The sequence below is a fragment of the Polyodon spathula genome, chromosome 6 (assembly GCF_017654505.1).
Source record: "Polyodon spathula isolate WHYD16114869_AA chromosome 6, ASM1765450v1, whole genome shotgun sequence".
NCBI classification, from domain to species: Eukaryota; Metazoa; Chordata; class Actinopteri; order Acipenseriformes; family Polyodontidae; genus Polyodon; species Polyodon spathula.
Window position 1 is genome coordinate 21,396,285 of NC_054539.1, and position 21,314 is coordinate 21,417,598.

The 21,314-nt window shown below is 38.0% G+C and overlaps 1 protein-coding gene across 3 annotated transcripts in view; it reads left to right on the top strand.

The window, feature by feature from the left end:
* The window catches only part of LOC121317013 (transcription factor HIVEP2-like), a 67,359-nt gene extending 47,051 nt beyond the window's left edge, over nt 1-20,308 (top strand). For all 3 annotated transcript variants that reach the window (XM_041252514.1, XM_041252513.1, XM_041252512.1), the window contains 6 exons: nt 4,202-9,810; nt 10,510-10,664; nt 14,065-14,240; nt 15,747-15,848; nt 16,436-17,367; nt 18,308-20,308. In XM_041252514.1, the coding sequence (XP_041108448.1) occupies nt 4,609-9,810; nt 10,510-10,664; nt 14,065-14,240; nt 15,747-15,848; nt 16,436-17,367; nt 18,308-19,087 (7,347 nt within the window). In that variant the 5' untranslated portion in view covers nt 4,202-4,608 and the 3' untranslated portion in view covers nt 19,088-20,308. The remainder of the gene's footprint in view (nt 1-4,201; nt 9,811-10,509; nt 10,665-14,064; nt 14,241-15,746; nt 15,849-16,435; nt 17,368-18,307) is intronic.
* Nucleotides 20,309-21,314: the final 1,006 nt, after the last annotated feature.

The window sequence follows — 21,314 nt, forward strand, 5'->3', positions numbered from 1 at the left end:
TCTGTTAAGATTGTACACCTTTCCAAAAAAGACGCATGTTGCAAGATTGCAGATTACTTAATTCCGACCTTCCGCACTGGGTCAGAGACCCTCGACTCCGACTGGAAATTATGTCGGAGTCGGTAGCATGTACTGTAAGTTCTGTACTCTAAAGAAGCATTTAAACTGGTCAGTAGTCAAAACCAATAATCTTTATATTATTGTTTTTGGGGTACTATTTAAGTTATTGTGTGTGTTGATGTAGCTAAAGCTACATTATTTGGTGAACTTTCCGTGAATTCTTGTTTTTTAGCTGCACCTCGTCCATGAAATGTACTAAAAATGACCTTACCAAAATCGTAGCCTTATTTATGATCAATTGAATCACAGGACAAAATGTTGGAGGCAATCTGAACAATTTTTTGTCTGCTTTGGGGCGAAGTCCCACGGTCAAGTCCTGTCTAAGCAGAGGCTGTCCAAATGGTCAAGACTCCACAGTCAGGACTGCCTATGAGCTGGCCAACTTGCCCCCTCCAGAAAAGCTCACTGGCCATTCCACCAGGGGCATGGCAACTTCGTGGGCTTTATTCCAGGGTGCATCTGTCAAAGACAGTTGCATTGCAGTGGTGTGGGCTACTCCCCATATCTTTACTAGATTCCACAGACTTAATGTTGTGGATCCTCAAAACCCTGGTTTTGGAACTAGAGTGTTAATGGCAGCTTCTCAGTCGACCCTTCCATCAAAAGCATAGAGGTGAGTTTCTCCCTCAAATGTTTAGCCCTAGTTACTTGTTACTAGGGTTCCATATGGTAATGCACAAGGCAGCCTTGGCTTCGCCTTGTAGCATTCCAGTTGTTATGCAATATTGCCCTTGCAGCGGCTTTGGTAGACTTACCCATACGGTAATGGTTACATTATCATAACCCTGGTTCCCTGAAATAGAAATGTAACCATTAACCTTCAAGGTCACTACGTCCATGATTGCAGCAGGCTTGAAGGAAAAATTAAATTGAGGTCTGTGACCGCAGTAATTTTGTGCCCTCGGGGGTGGGCCTTGACTGCGTCACAGGCTCTACGAGCAGCTTTGATACACCTTATTCAGGTTTCAGGTCTTTCGAAGGTAAATACCCTTTTGGTAATGGTCACATTTCTATTTCAGGGAACCGGGGTTATAATAACCTAACATTCTTCTTTGAAACCTGTTAATTATACAACATATTTTGCCAATTTAAGTAGTTTCTGACCAGCTGAGCTGACAACACACCGTAGTTGAGTGGGATGAAGATACTGGTATCCTTAGCTTTGATATCTCTGCCCTGACGGTATTTTGTGAAATACATTGAAAAGGAGCAAGCCTACTGTAGTTATTATCTACCACTTAAGATGCTTGTTATGTTTGTAGCTCACTCTTTAGAGTTTTACATATCCAGGGAACTTCTTATCCATTTATGTTGAAACTTTCTAAGGATTCTTTAGCACAGTTATTGACAGTATTCAGTGATTTAGTCGCAGTCACTGCCTTAATTTTCACATCTAGACTGTATCCACCCTAGCTGGGAATTCAACTCCCAGATTTATAATCCAAAGGCACCTAATGTGTGTTAATCGCTAAGCCAATGGGTTATTTGCAGTTGTAGATCGGAATGGTTTTCACTGCTGAACGAATGCCTCTGGCCAAGAACATTGGGCCTGTATCCCGTGTTATACGCAGGGGAGGCCCTTATTTCTTGGAAATGCATTATAATATGTTAACCTCTAAAGAATGAAGCATTTGGTCATTTGGTTAGAGAAACAACTTCACTGCTAATTTTTTTACTACAGGATAAACATGGCAGCAATGTTTTGTGCCTCACTAGTTAACCATTGAACATTTTCCATTTACCTATAAATAGTTATGAACCTTAGCTACAGCTTAGGTTTTTGTGCTGTTCAGCTTGTTTTGTGACGGAAACAATAGAAGTAAACAAGGAAAGTTAATGTTTCAGGAGCTATAAATATTAGTGGCACTTCTGCCTCTATTTTTAGTCCTAAGATTTGCCTCCCAGAGTTCATGTTATTTCCTTGTTTCAGCCAAGGCACAGGAGATTTTGTCAATTGTGTAATCATAGAAGCTAGTAAATCTTGTCAGCTGTCATTTGCCATACAATAAAAATAGATCAAATATGCCAGTAAGAACAAAGCAAAAGAAACCACTTGGTCTCTTAATAGTTGCCCTTTTCAGCAGCAGAGCACCATTTGACATTCATCTGTTTGTTCACGTCATACTTGCTGTCTTTGATAGGCTATTTTTACACCTTTTGTGTCTTTTGAGGAGATGAGTGGGCATGTTGGCTATCAGGGATTCACATTTTAGACTGTATCTTGAGATTAGAACAATCAAAACTCTTTACAGTACTGCTAAAAGGTAAAATGTGTAGAATAATTGGACAAAAGCAAACATTACCTGTATTAAGATATAGGTAATGTTTTTTTGTTCTCAGACCACAATTCTTATGCATGTGTAGTCTTAAGCCCCTTTCACACTGGCATACTCTACCCGGTCAGGACCTGGTGTCATGCGGGTCAGTTACGTGATTTCATACTGCTTTTAATAAAGCAGGGTTGACCTGGGTGGCAGACGCAAGTGCACAATGCACGTACCAATGCCCCAGAAGCAGCTTGTTACAAACGCTTCCATCCAAGCTTCTCTGGATTGAACCATCTACCCAAATGTTGATTAGAGCAAATGTTTCTACATTCCTGCTGCAATCTGGCTCACAATGTGTCTAAAGCAACAAAAATATGCCTAAACAGATTAAACAGAATAGTTACTTGTGAAAGTGAAACCTTCACACAAGTGTAGCTGTTTGATGTTGCGTTGGCTCGACCGGCCATGATGCATTTTGTCTCGCTCAACCCGGGTCAAATTGTGTCGACCCACATTCTGAGGTGGGTCGCTGGGACCCGGGTATGACCCGGGTACGAGGTTTCACACTACGCAGGATTGTTACACGGGTAGCCAGAACCCAGGTCCAGTCCTGGGTAGGAGTGCTAGTGTGAAAGGGGCTCTATACACATAAATGTTGAAGAGTAGTCATTTTTAGACATTATCTCTTGACAGGTTCTCTTAAAAAGTTAATTCAGAGTATATTAGTCTTGGCTGATTCAGTACAGTGTTATACATTAAGTACTTTTAACATCCGTTTAAAGAAAATCGGGTCAGATCAGATCTTTATTTATGTATGTATTTATTTTATTAAATTTAAATGCAGCCTGGTAACTGTAGAAAATTAAAATTAAAGTGCCATATATATATTTTGTCATTTGTAATTGCATTACTGATTTGTTACTAATTACTGTATTAGTTTCACATGAAAAGGTTGTATTCAAACTGAATGTGACTATTGTGTAATTTATTTATGATATTGTGTACGTACTGGCAGCCAGTAAAACGTTGCATACAGTGTTTTATTTTTCCATAAAATATTAAAGCACCTGATTAAGTGTACTGTACAGTAAGCAGTGAATCTGATCTGGAAAGAATCTGGCATTTTTTAAATTAATTAATATGTTATGGCTTATGTTTAACAAGTGTTTATCCACAGGTTCTAATTAATATTGTAGTTGCTGTTATGCTGAATGAAACAAACAGTATGTGCCTTGCATTGTGGATACCTTCTTAAGTGGAGAAGATGCACCATGAAGGATTCAATCTTGCTCTGAATACAGCAGTGTAGAACATATGAATTTAAGGTTTATAAGATGTACTATATTACTACATAACCCTTGCTATAAATCCTTTTTAGAAAAAAACAGCTTTCTAAGTTTGAATAACAGTAAAGTGTCATCCAAATCAGTGTAAAAGTTGCAATATTATTTGATTGCTTTCTAATAAAATAAAGCAATAATTTGTACAACGTCCCATAGTTTTGTTGGTACTGGCAAACAGAACTACTGTAAAGCCTACATACTTAATTGCTTTTGTAAAATGCAATACACCAGAATAATTAAATAATTTTGTGTTTTCCCTTGTAAGTAAAGTTAAAGAGCCAAGAATGAACTACAGTAGCACAACGTTCATCTGCTATGAAATACAGTCCCAATAATAAGTAAGCTATTATGAAATAGTAATAGAGTATGCTACATTAGAAATTGTAATTAAATACATAGTGATGGCATCTGAAGAAACGGAATTTCCACAAAAGTCAATTTAAGTATTACTGTAATATTTTTCTTTTTCAGAATACTTGCTGAACCCAAGGAGGTGAAAACTCTTCAAGAAAGAGATCAACTGATCTTAACAAGCATATTATTTAAGATTGTTTTCAAAGCGGCAGATGTCAACAACACAACAAAAGGAATAAGCTTTAAACAGCAAGATTTTGTTATGTAATGCTTTGTAGAGACTAATATCTGTTTGGTTTAAAGTACCAGCAATGAGAACTGAGTAAAGTTTACAGAGGGATTTGAAGCACAGAAACGACAGGGTTAAAATAATATATAAGAACTTCTGTGCAAACACAAGGAAAGACAAAAATGGGAATGGAAGTATCAGGAGCTTGAAAGCCACACAGTGGGCACACTCAACGTGTCTGCTGACTTCAGAGCAACCTAACTTCTTACCTTTGCTAATTTCTACAAAAGATAATATGGAGCCGATCGAATCTACTGGTCAAAAAAGTACCAAGGAGCCAAGAGAAAAGAATCAGTTGCAGAGAAAATGGGGCTCAGAACCCACAGCAGGTACAAAAAGAAGCACTTTTGCAGATCCAGAGGGGAAGAGGCACTCACACTGTGATGCAGTGCAAAGCAGCAGTCCTGGGTCAGCACAAAAGTATGGTTCAGTGAAGCTGCAAATATCGACTGCAGTGGGCCAGCAGCCTCAAGAAAAGCAGTATCCACAGCATTTCCCAAGCACTTACTCATACCAGCTCCCTCATTCTTTTTCACAGCAGTCTATACCACAGAGATTCCTACAGAATGCAAAGCCACTGCCCAACCTGGAAGCACATGCTTGGCAGTTTCCTAACCAGTTACAGTCAGTTGCCTCAGAGGACTTGTTTTCCATGCATGCTCGTAGCCATGGGGGAGTCTTCCCACAAAGGAAGTCTTCAAGTTTACCTGCTGTTTATAGCCAGTATTCCCAGTCAGGGGTGGAGCAACCAGAAGAAATACACAAGAAAGAGCAAAAACCTAAGAAACCTGGCAAATATATCTGTCACTATTGTGGAAGGGCTTGTGCCAAACCTAGTGTACTGAAAAAGCACATTAGGTCGCACACTGGTGAACGCCCCTACCCCTGTGTTCCATGTGGGTTTTCTTTTAAAACAAAGAGCAACTTGTATAAGCATAGAAAGTCTCATGCCCATGCCATTAAAGCAGGGCTAGTTCCTTTCTCAGATCTTGTATCTGCCCGTTCTGACATGGAACAAGCCTCCTCTTTTGGAGAAGCAGAGGTACATTCAGATGGTGAGCAAAGCACAGACACTGAGGAAGAGACTGCTTTAAGTGCTGAAAGCAGCCCTGCACCCCACATTTCTTTTAAAATGGATAAAAGCACAATGGAAAAGAGTGATGAACTAATCTATGTGGATATGACTGAAGAATTGGCAGTGGCCACGATGAAAGTGCCTATTCTGATAGTCCCGAAAAGTGGAATTCAGCCAGTCAGCGAATGTTCACAATTCCTTGAAACAGAGGCATCTCAAAATCCTGTTCTTGTTTGCAGAGATGAATCTCACACCATTAAACAAAGACTTGCAATGAGACTCAGTGAAAAGAGAGGACATGATTCAGAGCAATCTTTAAACCTCTTGAGTCCTCACAGTAAAGGCAGTACAGATTCGGGCTACTTTTCCCGTTCAGAAAGTGCAGAGCAGCAAATCAGTCCACCGAATACGAATGCTAAGTCCTATGAAGAAATCATGTTTGGGAAATATTACAAACTGAATCCCAGGACTGCAATGACAGTAGTGATGGCAGTTGAAGGCCAAGACACAAATGTAATGGACATAAAAGAAAAGTCTGGAGATGCTACTTCTAAATTTGGGATAACCAAGATAATTAAGGATCACATATCCCAGCTTATCACAGACAATGAAACAGTGGTTGATCCCAGTAAACAGAGTACCATCAAACTCAAACCATTTTCAAGGGGAGAGAGTTCAGAATCGCAGATGCTAACAGATCTTGGTGCTAAACAGTATCCCGCAGGCTCTTGCCAAAGTAAACTTTTAGAACCCCCCTCTGATGCTGGGTTACTTGTAAGAAGCAATTCAATGCCAACACCCACAGCATCAAATCTTAATATCCCACAAGGCCTAAGAGGAAGCCACTCATTTGATGAAAGAATAGCCTCTGATGATGTCTTTTATCCTGGTACGGCAGGCTTGTCACACCGAAGCATGCTGAGAAGACAAGCTGCTTTTGAATTGTATTCAGCACATGAGGGTCACTCAGAATCTGAGAATTATGTTAGTATCTCCAAAAATACTGTTCCACCTTCTGGAAGAGTGAAACTAAGTGAAATCAACCGAGTTGTGTCAGATAATAAAGTACAGATAGGGGAGAGGAGCTTGTTCGAATGTGAACTATGTGGGGCAAATTACAGAAGATGGGAGGAGTTAGAAACCCATAAACAACTTCCATGCCCAGAAATACATGGCAAATATCGTGCTTTTGGCCTTAAATTGGGAGCAGAGTCTTGTTTTGAAATTTTCACCCAGACCCAAATAATGCAACACAAACAGGCCACAGAAACTGCAACGAGAAAGCGAAGAAAGGAAAAGAGTGTTGGGGATGACGAAGATCTCCCTGGTCAATATAGCAGTGATCATGGAACCTCCGTAGAGATGCTGGTGTCAGCAGGGTATTATGACTCAAAACTTGTAAACCTGGAAGCTACAAGGGCTTCACCCTGTGTAAAAGCTCCCAATTTTAGTGCACACAGTCAATCAGACAGCTTTGAAACCGGTGGCACTCTTCCGACTTCTGGCGTCATGACACCTGAAGATGTGGTGCTTGTTCCAGACTCTGAAAAGGAAGCCAGTAATAGAAAAACTGTTGGTAATGTAATTTCTGTCATCCAACACACAAACTCATTAAGCAGGCCTAGCTCTTTTGAAAAGTCTGAGTCAATTGAGCATGTGTCATACCAACAGGATAAACCTCTCACACAGCACCCAAACCTCTCACATGACCACCCAGATTCAGAAAACCTAGAGGAAGTGCACAGCCCAGAGACTGCTCAGCAAGAAAGCATGGAACAGCAGCAAAGTGATGGAAGATCATCCACACTGCCTCAGAGCCACCAGCAATATCATATGCCACCAAAGCTGGTACGACAACCCAACATTCAAGTGCCTGAAATTCGAGTGACAGAGGAGCCTGACAAACCAGAGAAAGAGCCTGTGATTCAGATTAAAGAGGCAGAGAAACCAGTAGAGGAGTTTCAGTGGCCTCAGAGAAGTGAAACCCTTTCTCAGCTTCCGTCAGAAAAACTGCCTCCGAAAAAGAAGCGCCTCCGTCTGGCTGATATGGATCACTCCTCAGGGGAATCTAGCTTTGAATCCACCTGCACCAGCCTTTCCAGGAGCCCTAGCCAAGAAAGTAATCTGTCTCACGGCTCTAGCTTCTCAATGTCATTTGACAGGGAAGAAAACATTAAGTCGGTTTCCCCAACCAAACAGGACGAGTTTGGAAGACAGTCTGAGTTCTTAACTGTGCCAGGCAGTGCACACTCCCTTGCTATTCCTAGTCAGCACCAGCAGAGGGAGATGCGTCGCTCATCTTCAGAGCAAGCACCTTGTCCACTGCCCACAGAAGTCCCAGAAGTGCGTAGCAAGTCTTTTGACTATGGATATCTTTCAGCCGCATCCACGGCAGGTGATTCCTATAATTGCAGTTCTGTGAGGGAGAGGAGGAGAGGTTTCCTGGTGCGACAAGCATCTTTAAGTGTATATCCTGAAGGTGCTGTGCAAGATCAAGCGATAGATCAGAACATAAAGCAAGAACTTGCTGAGCAGTTACAAGGTGGACATCATTCACTACATAGTGCTTGGCACGGCTCACTTTCGCCAGGGCTTCACTATGGGCCTGCAGAAGATTTAGCAAGATCTAAACGAGGAATGCCACCAAACCCTGGTCTACATCATGCAATACAGCTTAGCATATCTGAAGAAACTCAACAGGAGGGACAGTCGCTAATCCATGAAACTATTTACCTTCCCAGTCAACATCCAACAGAGAATGACCAGCAGGCACGAGAAGTGATGCAATACCCTCCATTTCACAATAACTTGCCTCCATTTCCTGCTTCACCTCTTCAACAAGCTTTTTTCTGGCAATCACATCCCGGGTCCTCACAGAGGTTCATACAACAGCACCTAGCCCTCCAAGCTCAACAGCTGCAGAAATTACATATCAGGCTCCCAAATCTTCAACCACTGCACCAAAAATCACATTCTTCTCACCAGCTGCAACAGATTCAAGAACAAGTAGATACAAAAACCCTTGACAGTGTAAGTGATAACAAATACCAATACATTTCTCGAGCATCTGAACATCTGGGGCATCACCCAGTAAAGGCATACTCAACAAGTTCAGCTTTGTTGCAGCAAGTACAGCCGATCTTTGCCACTCAGAATGCAGGTCCCCAACCCTCACTCCCAGGGATGTTAGTTCCTGTAAGAATCCAGACCCAAGTGCCATCTTATGGTAGTGTCATGTACACAAATGTTTCACAGATTCTGGTCACCCATGCCCACAGCACTAGCTCCAAAGTGGTGATTTGTAAGGTTAGTGATAATGCTTCCCAAGGAACCTTTTCAAACAACAGTGCAATGCAAGGGATAGGACTTAATTTATCTCAAATATTGGGACATCCTGAAGAACTGCTTAGATATCCACTCTGGAAATTTCCCCAACCACTTCCAGGTAGATTAGATTCAGGAATTCCACTTTGTTTGACCTCTGGAAGCATCTCAGCTACAGATGCTTCTTCCAGCATTGGAGGAAGTAAGCGCATGCTGTCACCAGCAAGCAGTTTAGAACTTGTCATGGAAACTAAGCAGCAGAAACGTGTCAAGGAGGAAAAGATGTATGGGCAGATTGTGGAGGAACTGAGTGCAGTGGAGCTCAGCAATTCAAATGTGACAAAAAATAATTCCAAGTCTCAAAAACCTGAGCTTGTAAGGCACAAAGGTGAATTTAAGGAAGGAATGTGTTCTCCATCTGCTGTGGATTTTATTTTATCCACAACACCTTCACTTAAGTCTGTTTCTCACCTCAAAGAAAGCATGACTAGAGACAGTTTAACACCACCACAGCGAATACCAACCAACACACCTGATGGGAGAGAGTCACCAGAAGAGCTAGATGTTGATGAAGCCATAACAGAGATCAGTTCAAGTCCACAGTCTTTTTCTTCAATGAGTGATATCCAGGAGGACACCCAGTTAAAACAGAAAAGCAAGATCCCCGTTAATATGCTGATGCAGCTGGCTGCTAATCGAGGTGGGGCAGCTGGAAGTACACTTTTGCTGACAGATGTTGCTGATGCCCAGCAGTTATTTCAGTTTCCCAGTCTTCGCACAAACACAAGTGTTAGTTGGTGCTTTCTGAATTATACCAAACCAAACCATGCCCAGACCACTCCTATATCTTCTGTTTATGCTTCTTGGTCCATCAGTTCTTATAATCCAAATCCATCAAATTTGAGCACCAAGGCTAGCTTAGCCCTTTTAAGGTCCAAACAACGACAGGATACAGAAAAATACACAATGGCTGCATTGTACAAACCAGGGACTGGCAAACTGGTATCCTCAATCACCTGGAAACAGAAGTTTGATCAGGTAAGATTTTTTATTGTGCTCCCTATGTTAATACAGGAATATACAATGTGTGTGTGTGTGTATGTGTGTGTGTGTGTATGTGTGTGAAGGAGAGAGAAAAAGAGGAAGCTTGTTACTATAAGAATAAAGACTGATGCCCTGCACTGTATCATATTAAAGCATAATAAATAATCAGGTTGTTGCTTTACACTGTATGAGGGCAGCTGTATCCTGTGTCAACTGCAAGTAGATAGCTTTATTCCAATTATATACTGATATGGTTTAAAACTTAACTGATTTTAGTGAGTATAACAATTTTTACTGAAGGTAATTCAGCATACAATTCTGCATCTTCATTTTTGTGGGCTTTTGAGAAAGTGGCTGTGAACTGATTTATCAAAACATAAGATTGAACCGGTGATAGTAGAAACACAAGTTAAATTGACTTTACTTTGTTATTTCAGGGTCATTAGTACCAATGAGTTGTGCATTTGTTCAATTTTGATTAACACGATTGTCAAGAAACTCAAAATAAATTTTAGGGCAAGTTGCAAAACTACTGTGTTGTGGAATATACACTACTGAGCAGTTAGAACATATTTTATCACAAAATATAGTCCTACTGTATATATGTGTATTGGCAACAGATACAAACATTTGTAGAGCAAATTACGTTTAGTATAGTGAAAGACAAAATAGTTCTTTAATTTGATTTTACAGGTGAAGCCAGAACTTGCACAGTTGGAAGTGAACAAATTTGAAAAGAAAGTGAAAGGAAGTGGGACACGGGAAAGAGAAAAGGGAGAATATCATGGTGAGAAGGACGTATCAACAAAGCAAAGTGAGCCTACACGGATAAAAATCTTTGAAGGAGGGTAGGTGATGATTTTCTTTACTGCTATTTACATTAAAGAACAGATGTTACATGTACTGTTAAGTATAAAAGGCGAGAGGTGATTAAGTTGCTTAACTAACCCCATATTCTGATTATTTTAAAGGGATACCATCTACATTATGTCTTAATATCCTATTATGTATGTTTTGTGTTATTCTTTATTATATAAAACACATTTCCTGTGCTAACATATCATTTCAATGGTCTAGCCCAGCAGTTCTCATTCTGTGGTCCGTGGACTACTAGCCCGCTGGCTCCCTTCAGGTGGTCCGTGGAAAGGTTACGGAAAGGAATCAGCAGTATAGTTTATAGATCCCATTGAAACCCAGAATTTTCGACCTTAACTCAGCTATAGAAGCAGGAAGAAAATGCATGCATGGAGAATATCTCCAAGTTAACAGAAATGTTTAAACTCTCCAACATGTACAGTCTGAGTGTCTAAAATGTATTCTTTACTAGGGAGCGTGTGTGTTCCACTCACGTGCACTCAACACAGCAGCTTGTAAAAAGTGATAACACATGACAGAGTGTGTGTTGTGTTGCATTAACAAACATAAATAAATAAATATATGATATATATATATATTATATATATATATATATATATATATATATATATATATATATATATATCCTTATATATATATATATATATATATATCCTTCTGCTTTGGAGAAAAAATAGTCCATCAAACAAGGTTCTGGAAGTTTTCAACATTTACATTTCTTGTAATTAATGAAAATAAATGAAGCCTCCATGCTGGTCTCAATATAGTTTTGTTGATAATGAAAAGATACCAAAAAGGAGGCAAAGACAAAGTTCACTATCCATGCATTACTACTGCTGACCTGGAGAAACTAATAGAAAAATACATTATTGGCATTTTTAAAAGCTTGGTCACTAACAGGCTATCATTTCGGTTTATGTCAGCACTGTTTACGGGGTAATTGAGACCAGCGCAGAGGCTAACATAACAAATCAGGGTTCTTCTCAGGCTCTTTCAGCCAGATGGCCTGCCCGGCAAAGTGACTGTCACCACCCAGCTAAAAAACTCCTAGCCGCCCGTCTTGTTGATACTACTGTGCGTTTAACGATAAGGATTGATTGTGCTGCTAGCAGACTAGATCACTTACACGCATTGGGGGAAAAAAAATCTTGGAACCACATGACAACTGTGTTGCTGTGTTACATCTTAACACTACATTTAACCAATCAGAGTTGAAGGGGTGTGTTTTCCGGTTTTCCATTTTAAGCACTAGAGATGCTGAAACGTTGAAATGACTACTAAGAAAAATAGCTGATTATTTTTTTCGAAGCAAAAATAGTGACAATGAATGTGGAAATTACCAAATCCAAATGGATGATTAAAAAAAAAAGAAAATGTAGACAATGAAAAAGAGCAAACCGATATAGTCAATGAAGAGAAACTTGTAGAAAGCGAATTGGAAGAACTGCAGGAGAGGCCAGTGTGTAAAAAAAAAAAAAAGAAACATTGTGATAGTGGATATGATGTTGTTTGGGGAAAAAATAGAAATGGCTTTTTTACAGCAAGAAACTGGATGGTATGATGTGCAAGCTGTGCCAGAAACACAAAAAGGTCGCAAAGGATCATGGGGTAAATGGAGCAGTGTAGACTGTGTATGAATTAGGGTGGATTATTATTCATTATTCAGTTTCTTATTATCATTTAAATTATTTGTCTTATTAAATATTTGTTTTCTTCAGTTTCATTAAGTTGTTGACTTGTTAGATGTTTGTCTCTTGCATGTAACTTCACAGATTATTAATTCACATAAATCATTTTCTGACGTAATTATTAATTTAAAAATACAATTTATTTATTTATTTTATATATTGGTAAATTTGTAAAAAGTAAACTAGAATTGTTCTTTAAAACTCCAATCATAATAACTTTGCTCCCAGAAACAGGCCCCCCTATCCCCCCATCGCAGCTCAGTCATGTGAGGTCTGACTAATAATAATAATAATATAATAATAATAAAAATAATAATAATAATAATACCAGTTCCTTGTAAAGGATAGCGTTTATCAAATTAGATGCTAATGAGTAACTGTCCAAGTGTACTTCCCATAGAATCCTATTAGGAGTCAAAATATTCCTAACTCAGAATGTCAGTAATTTACTACTGTTATTGAGGATTTCTGTGGAAAATGTTATGGATATCCTTCTTAACTTTACTCTTTATTACAATTAAAGTGATTGTGCATTTCAATTAAATGCCTAAGACATAAAACCATTAACTCTACAGCCTGTCTGAAATGTTGAATAAAAAATGGTCAAGTCTTTAAAAGCAGGAAACGACTTGGAACATTGCCTTAGTTACATAATTACTGTCAAGTACTGTCTGCAAATGTAGGCAATTTAAAAATCAAAGCTGGAAGGCAGCCATTAGTTCTTCAATTTTAAGTCCTGCTGGTATTCTCTTATATGAAAAAAAGACAATAAAAGCATAGCACTGAAATGAAATGAAGTGGAATTATGTTTCTTATGCAACATGTGATGGATGGAATATGACTGCGGCTGTTGATCTGGCTACTCTCTCAGTACATAACGTATTCCCCCAAAGTCCATTCATTTTTATTTTATTTTATTTTATTTGACCATTTGTTATGGAGCCACAACATTAAGTCAGCCTTATAATGTCTGTCTCTCATCCCTTTTAGCTCTGCTATTTACATTTTACTAATTAATATACTGTAGTCTGTTCAGTAAGCTTTTTAAAATGTTAACAGGCGTGCACAATTAGATACATTACCTAAAATAATGAAGCCTTACAATTACTGTATATTTTCATAGTTAAAAAAATAAATATAAAAAACATTGATTTTACTCCAAAGTATAAATTGTTCAAGCTTTTAAAAAAAAAAAAAAAAAAAAAAACAACAACTTTGAAGTTACAAAATGAAAAACAAATATCCTAACTTTATTACACTGTCTTACCTTAATACAATACCAGTTGTGTTTATTTATTTATACAGCTATGGCCAAAAGTTTTGCATCATCTAAAATTTTAGTATTGAGACATCATTAAAAATAATAATAAGATATGAACATAATTTAGATATTTTATTTAACATCATGTAATCAAAGAAACTACAAAATGATATTGCAAAAGTCTATGGAAAGCCATAAAAGTAGTACAGTATTTCATGTTAAATTTAAAAATGTCACAAGTATATGGAAAACTACAAAGCGGTATGTAATTCAATATGTTTAAAAAAAAAAAAAAAGAGTTGTTTATCTTCGGAGTAAAAATCTTTGAAAATCACCCCTGTATTTTGTAACTTTCTGATACTTACTGAAGGTTAAATAACAGTACAGTTAGACAACAATACTCACATGCTGTATTCTTTACAGGTACAAATCCAATGAGGACTATGTTTATGTCAGGGGAAGAGGCAGAGGAAAGTACATTTGTGAGGAGTGTGGAATTCGCTGCAAAAAACCTAGCATGCTGAAAAAACACATCCGCACACATACCGACGTCCGACCTTATGTGTGCAAATTCTGTAATTTTGCCTTCAAAACAAAAGGTAAGCTTTTAATATAATTAATTTAGTTATTGTTTAACAATATGCTGAAGTGTGGTTTTTATCTGTTAACAACTTTTAGTTAATGATAAATTGGGCTCTTTAAATACTATGTGCAGTAAATACTGAATTTGAAATGATGAGGCTTTTTGCATTACATCATTGATCACTTAATGTAATGCTTTTGTATACAATAACGAGCGAGTTGCACTTACAGAAAAATATGCGTGTTGAAAGTGTTTATTACCAACATGTTAATTTAAAAATAATTCCAGAAGTTCGATTTTCTTTTTCTTTAATTATAAGTTAACTGAATTTAGTGTGAGTGGTGCAAATGCACCCTATTCCGCCTTGTGATCTAAAAGTTTGCCGCTGATGAGCGGTCGGTTAAAAGATACAACAATCATAATGGTAGCTGATCTACTTCAGACATGTATTAATGCAATCCCAATAGGCTGTTTACAGATTTTAACACATTGATTTGTCAGACACCTTTATTTCATTTTGTAATAGAAAACTGGTTAGAGGCAGAAATGTGCAGTATTTTGTAACAGCCTGTATCAGACTGAAATTATATTACACATTCGATACAATAATCCAGAATATGCGTTTGTCCCAATTAAATGAGAGGCACTTGAGACGACCTTAGTCACACCTTTTTGTTTCTAAATGAAAAGAAAAATAATCACATTATGATTAAATGCTAAACATAATTTAAAATGCAAGTGAATTATTCTTTTTTTTTTATTCCTAAACAAAATGAAGCTCTTGCTTTGAAAAGTGATTGCTGTTCAACATTTAAAAATGCTGTATCCCAATTAAATAAAGTAACGTCCAAATTCAACGAAATAAATAGCATTGGGAAGAACCGTCTCCCAGAGTTATATCCCATTTAAGCAGAAATCCTGATTATCAGTATCCCAATTAGGCGGCGCCGACTGTATACTAGTTATTGGAAATATTGCGCAACACATCAATTAATGATAAGTAAATCATAAGATTTAGTTTAACTGCTGCAGATGCTTTCTCACTGTATACAGGATTTTTTTGTCCTTTACCCTCAGTAAAAGTTTAAGCCAAAAAAAAGACATAACCGGCTCGGAAAGATGTGTTTCATGCCTTGAAATAGCTATAAAATGTTATGCTAATTAGGTAACAGATATTTGCATCTTGCTTCCCTTTTGCTGTTACAGCAAGTTATTTTTAAATGCTGCCATTTTCTTTCTTTGTAACATGGTGTGTCTACCAGGAATTAGCAGTTTGGCCTTTTCCAATTGTCAGATTTAGAAGCTCATTAATTACAACCACATTCGTCATTAGCAGACTAGAATAGGTTTGCAGGGCAGCGTTGTTTTCATGTGTTAATCAATCACCTTAAAAATAATTAATGAATCATTACAGGCTTTTTTTTGTTGAAAAATATACTTTATTGTATTGCTGGAATTAAATACAATACCAATCCTTTAGACCTTTGTATTTCAGTAGTTAATTATTTCTTTCTGGTTTCAGGAAACCTGACCAAACATATGAAGTCTAAGGCACATATGAAAAAATGTCTTGAGCTGGGTGTATCTGTGACATCTGGGGATGATGTGGAAGCAGATGAAGCTGGTATGAATCAGCTATTGGGTGTACTGTGAATAATAACCAAAGTGTGATAAATACTGTACTGTGCAAGCTGCAGTTGTGTGGTTTCTGCGGGAGAATTAGCATAATGAAAAACAGAAATGTCATGGTTTGCCTGGTTTATATAAAATTACAAAATTAAAAATGTATGATAGAGATTTTCAGGATTGCAGGGCTATTTAATCCATAGTGTATGGTTAACCTTCTAGTTTGGAAGAAAATCATCCAGACCTGAAAAACCATACAAAAACTTTAAGATGACGACAGCATTTTGATTACATTCAGTTACAAAATCAGGTTTTATTTGTATAATTATTTTACTGCAAGGTTATGCAAAACTAAACATTAGTAATCAGTTAAATGGTGGTAATATATGTGAGGTTTAGATCAACATCTATATGCATTCACATTCAGAGTTCCTCCTTTGGGTTAACCAGTCAAGGCTATATCACATGTATTTTTCCCTCAAGCAAACTTGGTTTAGCAGTAATTCAGTTCAAAATAATAAGCAGGCATTTTGCTCAAAATGGAAAATTTTACAAAAATTAAAAAAAAAAACAATCTTTTTTCAGATAATACTGATGATGCCCAGAGAGAATCTGACATGGTAGAAAAGTCTGAGGTTCTTGCAGAGCACCAATTCTCTGATGCCTACGACTCGGAAGGAGCCGAAGAAGAGGGAGATGAAATTGATGAAGACGATGATGAGGATGATGAATATGATGGCGATTCAACGCCTAAGACAAGGTCTCGAAGTACAAGCCCACAACCGTGCAGATTCTCCTCTCTGCCTGTAACAGCTGCAGCTGCCTCACAGAAAACACCGGAGATTTGGGAGCCAGCCAGCAATCCTTCCCTCATAAGCTACCTAGTTACCCTTCCTAGTATTCAAGTCACACAGTTAATGGCACCAAGTGATAAGGGTGGAGATGCACAGATGACAGAATACCAGAGGCTTTTCCAGGGTGCTTTTAGTGAGCCCTACAAGCACAGGTTAGATGTGCCCAGTTCAATGGATGAGGGCTACATGCTGTCTCCAGAACACAGCTCATCTTCTAGAGACCTCTCACCCTCTAGACTGTCATCTCCTGGCTGTGACTCTTCACTGCATAGAGAAACTTCACCCACGTCAAGGCGGTATTTGTCACCAAGAAGGGATGTATCACCCCATGGACACTTGTCACCAAGACAAGATGCTTCCTCCTTGAGGCACCTTTCACCGAAAAGGGAAGTATCTTTCAGGAGGGAGCTGTCTCCAAGGAGAGACCTCTCCCCGAGAAGACATTTGTCACCAATCTCCTTGGGAGGGCCAATGTCCCCGGGGAAGGAAGTGTCCAGCAGGCGGGAACTGTCTCCTAGGAGTAGACATAGAGCCATGATAAGAGCAGCATCGCCAAGGAGGGGCTCCCACCACCACAACACCTCGTGGTCACTGGGGCAGTACTTGCAGTCTGAATTAGCCCCACTGGGGCAAAGAAACAGAACACAGTCCGAGATGGACACGGTAAGCATTTTGTCACATTAAACATGCACTGTTTTAAATACACTACTGAAGCTTTGTTTGCCTTGCTAGTATTGCTGGTATAGGTGGTATTCACTAGGAGTCAAATTTGTATCCAGGTACAACCAGGTCCCCAATGTTTCTGGAACAAAGCTAAGTACTGTTCAATTGAATAGGTTAGGACATGACTGGAACAAAATCATAAAAATACACACACACACACACACACAGTTCTTTTTTTGTTTGCTCCCAAGTGGTAGTGAGTCTGCGCACCACTTTGGCTGTGCTCTCTCCTGTCTGCAGTAATCCTTCCATTGGATCTACAGGCTTGGTTCCAGGAAACACAACACAATACAGGTTGTTTGCTACTGCATGTCCCCCCATCCACTGCACCCCTCGAGCTCCGGCACCCAGGGAATCTCGCTAGTCCACATGGTTCCCCTTTTGTATCCCTGGATACGCCGCCATCAATCCATCACAGCCAATCAATACTAAGTTGTGCTTGTGACCTAACCCGGATTTGACATTAGCATAACCCGGAATACCGGTTCTTCTGACTTTCCTAAGATGGCTGTCACAATACTGCCTCCACCTGTCTGGAGGCCAGATTTCACTCCTTTTACTATCCTTCACCCTGTCACACAAATGTAATACATTGTGATTTTGAATTTTTTTTTTGCATTTGAAACAGCCCTCTTAGCATTAAGACATGTTTTTACAAAACTGCATTCTGTCAGGATCCTGTGCAGGATTTTCTTCTGCAAGCTTTATTTTTATTATTTTTTTAAATATAAATATCCATGTCAGATTTAAATTTCACTTCATGAAAGTTGATTTTTGAAAGGCTATATGGATAGGTTTTGAATGACTATGTACTATGTGTGGGTATGTGCAGGTAAATGAAATGTTTCTTATTCTAATTTACTCTCTTTGTTGGTTACAGAGTGCAGGGAAGGGTATGTCTCAAGCTCCTGATCATTTTGAAACACAACTAGGCAGTCGCGAGCCTCTCAATTCTTCATTGTCCACTGGGGGTCATCAAGGATATCTCTTTAGTCATCTTCCTCTGCACTCCCAGCAGCAAATACGGGTGCCATTCCCCATGATTCCCATTGGAGGTATTCAGATGGTCCATTCGGCACCTTCTTCCGTGACTGGCTTAGTTCACTCGTCAACGCTGCCTTTACAGAATTGTGCATCTGAGGAATCAAGCACCAGTGAAGTGGCATACCCTGTTTCAGAAAGTGATATTGAGGGAACTGATGACTTTACCAAACAACATAAAAACGCTGTTTCCCCTCAGCTAATGGCCTCAGTGATTTCCCCAGTCCTGTCGATCCCTTCACTAAAAGAAACGAGATGGAAGACGAATAAAGAAATTGCAGAGATCATAGAAAAGGAAAAGCAGCAAGAGGAAATCATACAGACTTGTACAAAAGCCATTGCTTCTCTTAGAATCGCATCTGTAGACATTGCTCCCCCAGAAACTCATATGCCTTTGAAGGTTTTTGATCACCATCAAAAAACCTTAGAAAGTGCACAGCTTGGCATTCAGCACTTTAGTGGATCAGAGGACAGCCATGAGTTGGCCTGTGCTTCAGCCACCAAGCCTGACTCACACACTGAAAAGGACCTCAGTACATCACAAACTGCAGTGGCTCATTCCACTTTCTACAACAAAAGTGCCGATGAAAGACTGTTAGCCCAACAAGCACAAAAATAGGTAAAGATCTGGCAAAACAGGTCTTGGAAAAAGGCAAATATTATTGATACTGAATACAAGTGGCAAAAAAGTCTTTAAAACAAGCAACTTTGTTCAAGTTTCCATATTTAAAAGCATAGCATGCCTTTTATAACTTGGTTTGCTATTTTATGGATTTTATTCTTATTATAAATACATATATAATGTTAATTTATACAGTACATGAGCCTGACCAAAATTGCTTATGGACTTACTTTATTGTCCAGTCTGGTACTTTTAAATGTACAGATGTTTGTGCCTTTTCTTTACTTTTTGCTTATATTCTTATAAGCACATTAAGCAGGAATTTGTAAATATTTAGAGTTTGTGTACCTGCTTTGTAATAAATGTAATTTCTCTTCTTTTTGGACACTTGGGTCTGAATGATGTGAAGGACAATAGTATCAATATATGTGAGGTTGCACTAAACATATTTTTATATGAGTGAAATTTTAATTGCTTTTGTGTACAGCGGCAATTCTATAATACTAATATTTATTGTACTATGTTTCATAAATTGTAAATTTTTTCTGAATGTTGTGGATGCCTTTTATATGTGAAGCATGAGTTTTACTATTTGAACGAAATGTATACTGTAAACTTGCAATTTAAATTAGAATATATATATACACACACACACACACACACACACACACACACACCTTATTCTCCTTATTCATTAGATTGATAACTGCATATGGTAGTTTAATGCTTGTAGCTTTTGTCTCCTGTTTGCTGCATTCGCTACAACTAAGTGCTAGTTGTGTTATAGTACTGTTAAGCATTAAATGAAACAACGTGTGCTCTTGTGCATTTTTCAAAGCTTGATGAAGTATGTTAAAATATTAAAAGTATTTTAACTCATGTGAATCATGTTGCTCTATGTACTTGATTTATTGAGTAGTATGGGAATACATTCCAGCTGATGTAAATATGTACAAGTCCATTGTCTATACAATTATGTGTAATTACTTAATGGACAGTATGTCAGCGGTCCCTGAAATTCACTTAACTGTATTATGGTGTATTTAAAATTAAGGTTAAAAAAAAGCACAACCAATTGTAAAGAAAAAGAAAAAAAAAAATTGGTAACGTTTGTGATGTTCAGTGGAAAATAAGATATTCTGTAAAACATGGTTTGCATAATCAATTACAGTACAATAAAAAAAGGATTGTTGGTAAAAATAAATAAAACTACTATAATGTGCATGTTATGTGTTTATTTTCTGTGTACTTTTGTTTCACATATGGGCCGTCATCTTTATTTTAAGACTTTGAAAACTGTTCTGACCTGCATTTAAAGAAGACATAATGGGCAGGATTTTCAAAAAAACAGTGTTATTGCATCAAAGTGATTTTCAAACAAAATGTGTTAATTAAATCAATCCGTTTGCTTTGAAATTGAGTGGATGAGGTCGTAATGAGCACATTTGTCATTAAAAAGCTTAATTGTCACAGGTCACCTAACATCACTTCCGATCTCAACGACTTGATAAGGGGAACTCTTTAATCCAAATGCATGTTAACGAGAATAAGAAAAATAAATGGAAGCATAATTTACTGTTATGGAAACTACTACACGGCTCTCCCACCAGCGAGCAGCAGCCAAATGGAAATAAAAAAAAATAGGAATATCTATTTTGTGTATAATTTGAAAACTTCATTTAAAATTGTACATTTTGTCATGCAGAATGTATTCATTTAAAATTGTACATTTTGTCATGCAGAATGTACATTTATTTAGAACACACCACATATAAATACTGATTTACAATTGTCTGGCATGTGTGTAAAAATCAGACACAGATTAAAAAATGAAAAATAAACTCCACTACTCATTTACCCGCATTCGGGGGGATAATTTGCCATACCTTACATACCTTATAACTCTTTTAATGTGCATTTTGCAATCTTTTTTTGGTTAAAAAATAAATAAAAAATACCGTAAGCCAGCTATGTATATTGGTTGGAATTTATTTTCTTATGTTTTCTACTTTTGTATATGTTACAAGACACAGCTGTTAATAGCAAAGCCGCAGTCAACTTTATTGTAATATCTAATATGCTGTTATCTATAAATAAAATCTCCAGTAGATGTCAGCTGTCATAATGTACGTATGCAGAATTGAAATAGGCTACAGTTGCATTGATAATTTCTTGGTAGTCACCAGGTGCAAATAACAGTATATCATTTTAGCAATACAACAAA